The sequence below is a fragment of the Lutra lutra genome, chromosome 1 (assembly GCF_902655055.1).
Source record: "Lutra lutra chromosome 1, mLutLut1.2, whole genome shotgun sequence".
Classification (NCBI taxonomy): domain Eukaryota; kingdom Metazoa; phylum Chordata; class Mammalia; order Carnivora; family Mustelidae; genus Lutra; species Lutra lutra.
In genome coordinates this window covers 81,460,326-81,470,412 of record NC_062278.1, presented here as the reverse complement: position 1 = coordinate 81,470,412, position 10,087 = coordinate 81,460,326, and the positions used below count along the sequence as shown (strand labels likewise).

General features: G+C 41.4%; 1 protein-coding gene across 1 annotated transcript; it reads right to left on the bottom strand.

Annotated features, from left to right (window-relative positions):
- Positions 1–526: 526 nt before the first annotated feature.
- Positions 527–2,283, bottom strand: LOC125099130 (protein IMPACT-like). The gene has a single exon (XM_047728513.1). It carries the CDS (start codon positions 2,151–2,153, stop codon positions 1,551–1,553), a length of 603 nt encoding a protein of 200 aa, XP_047584469.1. The 5' UTR covers positions 2,154–2,283; the 3' UTR covers positions 527–1,550.
- Positions 2,284–10,087: the final 7,804 nt, after the last annotated feature.

Genomic DNA, 10,087 nt, shown 5'->3' with positions numbered 1-10,087 from the left:
AGGAGCTACTTAACTTTTTGCGGAATCTGAGGTAAGTGTTCTAAATATATCTAGGACATCCTCTGATAACTACTAATCACTGGCAACATTAGACATATTTACAACAAATATGATTTGGATTTTATTTCTCAGAATCCATCCTAGTGTAAAGCAATTTACTAGATTTTTATTAAAAATACCAAATAAGGATGTTGGGTCTTTCAAAGGCAAGACAGCAAGGAAACAGAAAAAGAATATCTGTGTCCACTCTTCTGTGATGCTCTCCATGATGCAAGCACCATTCCAAGTTGCCTCCGAACTTCCGTTCCCTGACCTTGGAAGAGAATCCCAGACAAATCTGCAATCAGTTAATAACTTTCAATAACTGTTTGCAGATATAGCTTACTGCTATATCTCAAAGATAACTGTATTGTCTAGATGCGCAGAGGTAAAGGGCATAACTTACAGATGAAAGGAGGAACATAAAACACTGATATAAAGGGAGATCTGGTAATAACGGAAAAAAAGAGGGATTTTCTTTGCTTTGTTTTTCCAGTCAAAACATTTGTTCCTTTTCTCCGCAAAGTCACGGAGTTGAGAAAAATGGCTGGAATGTAGAAGAAATCATGCGTCACACTTACATAACCACCGGACGATGTGCTACCCACACCAGTGTGGCTTTCCCCACCTCTATCCCCCTTTATAAATGCCCCATTAACTGCGGCAGAGCTTGTAGCGTCATCCTAATTCCTTAATGAAGATCACGAGAAAGGTACTTCCAGGATATTAAAAAAAAAACAGAAACAGAATATTACACTAATACATTTCAGGGACAGGAGAAAACTACTGACACTCCCTATCTACTGCTTTACATTACAAGAATTAAACAAAAAAAGTAGAGGTTAGAAAAGTCACATTTTGAAATTTCACAATCACCAATATGCAACAGAAATGGAAGCATAACACTTATGCAAACAAATCTGGCAGATGAATTATCACTTCAGCACATAACTACAGATGGATACTCCTGGATTTTTGCTTAATCATTACTCAATGATGAACACTATAAAATGAAAGGTGACTTACTGTGACCAAAATCACAAGAAGAAACTCTTCAAGATCAATATGCTATGAGCTCCTATTCCAATAAGCCATAAAGAGCAGTCAAAGGCAATATTCATTTAACATAATGAGAATCCTGACAACAAGATACCAGGTATTTATACTCCTCTCGAGACATTTCTTCCCCACCTAACAAAGGCACTTGACAAGTACAGAAATGGACAGTTAATTCAGGTACTGCCCTGGGCAACTGTTAACCTTCCTCAATTAGATGAAGTGGCAATTAAGTTCATATTAATTCTTCTGAATCAGCCTGAAATACACATGAATATATCACAAGTTCTCTATTTTTGGCAGATGATATAACCAAAGAAGAAAAGATAGCGCTGGTGTCCACAATGGTTTGGCCAACTTGAGCAGTCCAGGATCCTCTCTGCACAATATTCCCTGATGACTGTGGAATTTGTGAACAGTGATAGGCATATTAACCTGTCGTATAATTTTACGTATTAATGTTCACTCCTCTTCTTGTCTTTTCTTACTTTTTTGTTCTTTCCCAAAGCCTTAGATGATTCCTCCGGTGAATTTGTGTAGTTCCTCTCCACTAGTATGTTTCTGGCACAGTTGTTGATATGTTTAAAGCGATCTGGTCCTAGCAGGATTCCTCCATACCAGCGTGATACTACCACCATGACATTTCTCACATTCAAAATCTCCATGAGATGCAGAAGACGCCCACCAGCTGCTGTCTCCCCATCATCTTCACAGTCCTGTAAGAAGGTCTGTTTATCCTCACAATATATTCGGTACGCATAGATGTTGTGGGTGGCACTAGCTATTTTCTTATTCTCATACAATTTGGCAAGAACCATTTTCACCTGTTTGGGACAAACTACTGGAGCCAAGTGCGCCTGAAAAGTACTTCTTCGGTCTGTAATAGGAATGCCATGATCAATCGGAGGTAATTCTTCTATTTCTGTTCGATTTTCACTGATATCAAAATCCAATGCTTTAGCAGGAGTTTCTGGCTGACATGCTAAAATGAGATCATCTTCACATTCTACATCTTCCTCTTCAGTTTTCTTCTTTACATCAGGGCCTGGTTCTGTCATCTGAGATTTTTGTATTAGAACATCTCTTATTTTCTCCACCCACAGGTAAAGAATGCTTTCACCAATATTCTGTATATATATTTCCTCAAGGCTATTCGATAAATCTGCACGTTCTTGCCCTTTAAGCCAAGGAGCACGGTATTAGAACGGGGAAGCCGGCTGCAGAGACAGAGCCGAGGAGCGACTCTCAGCTCAGGGCTGCCTTGAACCGGTCGCAGGCTCGGTCAGCTCGGAGCGCGGCCGGAGGCCAGGGCGACGGGAGTCATTTGGCGCTGTTCTCTGAGGGCGCACTGAGGAGTGGGGCCCCGGGCTCTCGGCTCCTCCGGGCCGGAGACCGGGAGGCCGCCATCTTTACCCCCGTCCTCCGGACTCCACCCATCCCGTGCCCTTCTTTTTTTTTTTTTTTTTTTTTTAAAGATTTTATTTATTCATTCAACAGAGAGAGATCACAAGTAGGCAGAGAGACAGGCAGAGAGAGAGAGAGAGGAGGAAGCAGGCTCCCCACCAAGGAGAGAGCCCGATGCGGGGCTCGATCCCAGGACCCGGGGATCATGACCTGAGCCGAAGGCAGAGGCTTTAACCCTCTGAGCCACCCAGGCGCCCCCATCCCGTGCCCTTCTTAATGCCCATCACCTGATTATCCCATCCCCTCACCCACCTCCCCTCCAGCGATGCTCAGTTTGTTTCCTAGAGTTCAGCATCTTATGGCTTGCCTTTATTTCAATTTTCATCTTATTTTATTTTTCCTTCTTTTCCCCTATATTCATCTGTTTTGTTTCTTAAACTCCACACATGAGTGAAATCATATAGTATTTATCAGAATAGTGTTTAAAATGCTCACAGAGGGCGCCTGGGTGGCTCAGTAGGTTAAATGTCTGCTTTCAGTTTAGGTCATGGTCCTGAGGTCCTGGGATTGAGCCCCACATCAGACTCCCTGCTAAGCACCCCTACTTCCCCCACCCCCCACTTCCTCTTGTGCTCTCTCTCAAATAAATAAATGAAACCTTTGAAAAATTTAAAAAAAAAACAACATTAAATCCTTGCAGAGTCCGTGCCCCTGATTAATAGTCAGCCACTACCCATTGGTATGGCTTTGAAAATATTAAAATACTCTGAATGCTCAATAAATAATCCCATGGGACCCAGCTACTCTCTGAGACATGCTGGTTGTTATGGTCTGCTTTGTGTCCTCAAAATTTATATGTTTAAGTCCCAACCCCCTACCCAGGACCTCAGAACATTTAACTGTATTCGGAGATAAGGTCTTTGAAGGGGTGATTAAGTTAAATGGGGGGGGGGTTAGAATAGGACCCTAATCCCATCTGACTGAAGTCTTTCTAAGAAGAAGAAGAGATAACCAGGGCTCTTTCTCCCTTTCCATGCTTGCACAACGGAAAGGCCACCTGAGGACACAGTGAGGAGACTTGCCATCTACAAGCCAAGGAGAGAAGCCCCAGAAGAAATCAAACGTGTTGATGCCTTGGTCTTGATCTTCCACACTTCCAGAACTGTGGGAAAATAAGGAACTTTTGTTTTAGGCACCTGGTCTTGTGGTATTTTGTTAATGGCATCTTGGGTAGATTAACACACTGGTCTCCTCATAATCTGGAAACTGAAGAGTCAATGCCTGGCAACCAGCAGAGAGCCTTCCTGAGGGACCCTGCTCTGGTTGGTTAGCCCAGGTAACTGTGTCCTCCCTAGGAATGGACATATTGTTTATTGGCAACAAATAAGGCTGCAGTGAATTTTCTTGTACATGTGTTATATGTTCATTATATTTGAGTACTCATTTCTAGAAATGAAATTGCAAGGTTGGTTAATTTCAAGAATAACTATGTATATATATATTTTTAAAGATTTTATTTGTTTATTTAACAGAGAGAGAGAGGGAGAGATCACAAGCAGGCAGAGAGGCAGGCAGGGGCGGGGGGTGGGGGGAAGGAGCCTCCCCCACAAGCAGAGAGCCTGATGTGTGTCTTGATCCCAGGACTCTGAGATCACGACCCGAGCCGAAGGCAGAGGCTTAACCCACGGAGCCACCCAGGTGCCCCAAGAATAACTATGTATATTTTAACATTCTTCATAAAATACTTAAAAAAAATTTATCTGGGTAAACCTGCATTGTGGAAGACATTGGTGTACTGGTTGAGCTCCTTCTGGCTTCTGGACATTAACAGTTACTTTGCCTTTGAAGAAAAAAAAAAGTTTCAAAGTAGGAAGTCTTTCAAACGCATTAGGGAGAAGGAGTTTGATATATTCCACCACCTGATAAATGAAACCCAGAGCCACAAGGGGAGGAGATGTCTAAGCAGCTATGACAATGGCGCCAGGCGTGAGCAAGGCCACAGAGCACCACTGCTGAGAATAGAGGCTTAAAAGGATGCCTTTTCCCTTGGGCATCCTTTGCCCACAAAACTTATCCATGGTGACAGTTTACATTATGTTCATTCCTTCAGGAATAATTACTGTGCCTCCATGTGGAAGTTTCCTCATTCCAAAGAAGCAGGATCATCCATCATATCAATGAGATATGGTTTTGCCAGATGCCAGATGAATTAGCAAATGGCATTCAATACACACATTCATCAATTCTGACTGTTGCTTAAATAAAATCATAAGGGTACAACTTTGGAAAACACCAGTGGGCTTTTAACATATTTTAAAAAATGTTCAGACAGATATATGGTCCTTTTAGTCACTTAAAAATTTTTTAGAATTAAACTAGCTTTTGTCAAAAAACTAGGTCTTCTTGAATTTCAATTGAAAAAGGCCAGAGGCAGAAATTCTCAGACTTGAGAGTATATCAAAATCACCTGGAGGGTTTGTCAAAACACAGATTCCTGGGCCACACTCGTCCAAATTTTACACTCAGAAAGTGCAGAGTGGGACCACCATTCTGCATTTCTAAGTTTTCAAATGAGGCTGATGCTCTCCTGGTCACACTTTGAGGTGTGTTATTCTTTTTTTTTTTTCTTTGTTTTAATTTTTATTCACATATAATGTATTATTTGCTTCAGGGGTACAGGTCTGTGATTCATTAGTTTTACACAACTCACGGCGCTCAACATAAAACATATCCTCCCCAATGTCCATCACCCAGCCACCTCATCCCCCCACCCCCTTCCCCTCCAGCAACCCTCAGTTTGTTTCCTGAGATGAAGAGGTGTGCTATTCTTGATGAGCCTTTTACAAAATTTAAGTCACATCTGAATCACCTAGGGATCCTTTTAAAATGCAGATTCAGATACAGCAGGGGCTCGAAATACTGCATTTTGACAAGTTCCCAAATAATGCTGATGCTTCTGGTTCATGGGTCACACTTTGACATCAAATTTCTAGACAATGTGTAGCTCATTTTAATTGTTTGACAGTTTGGGAGGTTCCTGATTAAAAGATAAAGGTTATTAAGGGAACGTTTGGACTTCACTCAGTTTCTCTGTCCAATGTTAAACAATGTTTGGAAACTGATTGCCAGGCCTTTTACTATAACTTGGCTCAGGATCCTCTCATCCAGGAAGCATACGCAGTTTGACCATTCTTGACACTTCCCCACGTTACCGAGGCCTACTTTGATAGGTTTTGCAACTACATGTCAACAGATAGAAACTGGTCGTGGAACATTTGTGGTACCGAAGAGAGTGTGGCCAGACACTGAGGTTTAGAAGAGATAACTAATTTTCCTAAGACACAAAGCCCAGGGCAAGTGTGCTACCTCCTCTCTCTGCTCAGGAAAGGCGATATGGTGGAGATGGATTTAAAGGCTGTGAAAGGGAAGGAGGGAGATTCCTTGATGGTTTGGTGCTGGTGACTGTTTTCTAGGAATGTGCATGGCCTTGTTGGAAGCTAGTGTTCCAGGGTGGGACAATTACCCAGAGACCTAATGCCTCCAGCTCAGGGCTTTGAATTAAGAAAGTAGAGGTCTCGCAGTTTCCAAGTCACAAAGCAAAGCCTCCAGGAAGGACTTTAGACTTTAATCGTCGGATTCCCTGACCCATCCTCTATCCTATACTTCACATACTGGTTATATTGTAGGGAACTGAATTACAGAACCACAGAATCTTAGCACTGATAAGAACTTTAAGAGGTATCCAAGGCTTTTCCTCTTCTGAGACTGATTCGTCACTAATAAAACTCACAAGAGATATGTTTATAACCCATCCATCTCTAAGATAGCATTTGCTAGATGAAAGAACACTTACATCCAAAATCTGAGGACGCTCTGACAGGTATTAACCCATCTCAGAAACTGAACGGGAAGTTTGATGAGCATGGACTCAGCTAGAGCTGGGGAGATGAGACATTTTGGGAGACATTTCACCCAAATAGGGAAAAGTCTGAGAACTGACTTGTACCACTATTGACATTGCAACTATTAGTTCTGGATTCTCTGAGCTGGCTTTAGATTCAAGCATTCTATCTTTTATACCCAGGTCTCCTTTGGTTTCCAAACTTTGGTTTGGAAAATATAGTACACAACTAGAGAGTTCCCTTTCCCTGGGGTTGACATCTCTCTGTCCTGATGGATTCTGCCTGCCCCACTGTCCTGGATCCCATCTCTGGGCTGACAGCCCCACTCTCCTTGAGGCCCTCTAGCCTCAGAATCCAAGGCCAGGGAAGCTTTCTGAGTCCCATGCATATAAGATCTGCAATTTTTGTGAGTTCAGAAAGGTTAGTCCATAGTGTTACAAGGAATAGGATACAGACTTTGTTTTTAAAATTTTTTGTTACTTTCAAGTATCATCAGTAAATCACTTAACCACTTAGGACTTAAAACAGACCAGTAAGGCTTAAAAAATTCACAGCCGTTCCCCAAATCTTAGTTCCTGCCGGTCCCCTATCTTTGTAATCTTTTCTAAAACTGTATAATTAAACTGTGTAGGTAAACTGTAAGCAGATATTAATATGTCCAAGCTTAATATTTTCCAGGGTGTATAATAAAAACATAATAATTCATTATTTACTCATTCCTTAGTGGATCATTTATTCAGTGAGCATTTGTTCTATTCTGTACCCACAATGTTAGATACAATGGATACAAAAACCCAAGAGGCATGACCTCTGCCCTGAAGGAACTCACTGTCTGTGGGTGAGGTAGGCATTCATTTTTCGTTCATTCATTCCAAGAGTATTACTGAATTTCTCTCAGGCTCCAGCCACTGTTCCAACCACCAAGGAGCTTACATTTTCATGATAATGACTGGGGGGAGAGAGAGGAAGGAGACAGACAATATAAAAGTGGACAACTGGTGCCTGGGTGGCTCAGTGGGTTAAGCCTCTGCCTTTGGCTCAGGTCATGATCTCAGGGTCCTGGGACTGAGCCCCGAATCGGGCTCTCTGCTCAGCAGGGAGCCTGCTTTCCCCTCTCTCTGCCTACCTCCCTGCCTACTTGTGATCTCTCTCTCTGTCAAATAAATAAATAAAATCTTAAAAAAAAAAAGTGGACAGATGACATCACATTGGATATTTTTTAAAAAGGTAAAAAAACCAAAAACAAAACCAAAAACTAACAACCCACAACAAAGGAACTAACCAAAACACATTAAAACAAGGTAATGGAGCAGGGTGGTCAGAGAAGGTGTTGCTTACCAGTTGGTAACAGCAATGAGACCTGAAAGATCAGGTGGTGTGATGGTCTGGAGGAAAAACATTCCAGGTGGAAAGAATCAGTGGTAAAAAGGTCCGAAGTCCAGAAGAAACCCTCTACCTTTCAAGAGAGCGAAGTCCAGGGAGTGTGAGAGTCATGACACTGAATGGCAGTGGGAAGAGCTAAGAGAGCACAGAGAGTTTGGGAAAGATGGGGCCTGTGGGAGATCATGACGCCCTCTCAGGGCAGTTTCCACAGAGGAGATGGCTTTTGCAAAGCCTTTCAGAGTAGGATCCCATAATGGTTCTAGGATGCTTCTGGGACTCTTGCCGGAAGAGACGGAGACGGAGGCAATGAGTGGAAAGGGAGCTGGGCGGGAGAGGGGAGCTGGTGGCTGGGGCGACATAGCCGAAAGGCTTCTTATAATTTTATGCATTCCCATCAATGAAAATGTCCAAAACCAACTTACATGCCTAAAGACACAACTTTCTGATGATTTTACGTAATTAGATATACTTTGGCTCAGTCCTTTTCTGAGTGATCACAAGTTCCAACTTAGTAAAGTCTGCATTAATGTAATTTTCGTATCGTTATACCCTTTTGTCAAGGAAATTGAGATCTATGCCAAAAAAGCTTTTTCCTTATCAAGATTATCTATCTTTAAAAAAAATAGTTATGTGTGTGTGTTGTGCATTTCTTCTTTTTAATATAGATATTTAGGGATAAGGAAAAATAGTGAATTTAGTCATCTTGGTCAGTCCTTCCTGGTAAGGGCTGTGGGTTCTCTAAAAATGTTACCTACTTTGTGGCTGGAAATGATGTAAAGATATTAACACTTAAAAAAATAAAAAGGGATTTATTTTTTTTATTTTTATTTTTTTTAAGATTTTTTATTTATTTATTTGACAGAGAGAGATCACAAATAGACGGAGAGGCAGGCAAAGAGAGAGAGAGAGGGAAGCAGGCTTCTTGCTGAGCAGAGAGCCCGATGTGGGACTCGATCCCAGGACCCTGAGATCATGACCTGAGCCGAAGGCAGCGGCTTAACCCACTGAGCCACCCAGGCGCCCTAAAAAGGGATTTAATACAATACAGAGTTAAGTATCAGAAATATTCTTGTGGAAGTGTGTGTGTGTGTGTATGTGTGTGTGAGAGAAAGAGAGCGCGTGCACGAGCAAGCAAGCAAGCAATTCTGATATTTTAAGACAACAAATGATCCAAATGTGTTCATGGGTTTGAGGACCACTACTGCCCCAGGATTGAACTCTTCCTCTTTTTAAGGTTCTTAGGACATCTGGGGCTTTATGGATAAAAATGACATGTAATGGAACTCATTTAGTGTCACCCTAAGCTATCGGATGCATTCAAACCTCTCTTTCACATTCTGAGAACAATGTGATTCTGGATTTGATAATCCTGCTTGAGTCTGTGGACCCACTGACAAAGCTAGTGTTGTCTGCTCCTAGCTCTCGCACACACAGGTGAGGGCATTGTGAAATAAGTTTTATAATTACTCAAAAATGCATTTGTCTACGCTTCCTTGCATCCCTAGGCGGTCCCTCAAAAACTTTATTTTTAACTAAGAAGATGTCAAAGCTTGGCATTTTTGTGAACTGCAGTAGTGTTTGTGTTCTTTAAAAAATAAGTTACATTCTTATGCATAAGCGAAGGTTAGGAAAGCATGAAATATTTTCTCTCATGTTTTATCTTTTAATAGAAAGATTAGAATAATATACTTTAAATTCAACTCAGATAGCATTTTTTTAACCAGTTTTTTTAGGAACCAACTTCTCATTCTATCCTTTCTGTACACGTTTTAATTACTTTTAAATTTCCAAAAGCACCATATCCCCAGAGGTTGCCTTCGTGGAGGATGGAGTCTTTTCCAGTCAACCCGGCTTAGTGGCTGAAATTGTTCAATTTGTTTAAGATGGAGCCTGAATTAATGCAGTGAGTGGATTATATATTACTTAAAATTCAAGACACAATGCAACCTTTTCAGTTATTCAGGGTCAGCATGAGTAAATGGAGTAAGTAGAGTAAATGATGTGACATATGATCTGAAGAAAGATGCTAAGAGACACTCCTTTCCATTCCCTACTCCTTTTTTTTCTCTGCAGGGGCCAAAATGTCTCTATTAGAAGGACTTTGTGCCTGTAAGTATGAGATCAGAATGCAAATACCTATAGAAAGTGTGAAACGCAAAGCAATGATTAATCTAGGACTTCTCTGGAAATGTCGTCCTCAGGTTACTTAGCAAGAACTTGGGGCTGAGGGATAATACTGGCAAGTGTTTTATTTATGAGAATAGTAGAGGACAGACAAGTCCTAATTTTCTTACCCCCTTTTT

Bases quoted from the DNA above. Each gene is read 5' to 3' on its own strand.
- LOC125099130 (XM_047728513.1), bottom strand. From the start codon at position 2,153: ATGACAGAACCAGGCCCTGATGTAAAGAAGAAAACTGAAGAGGAAGAT.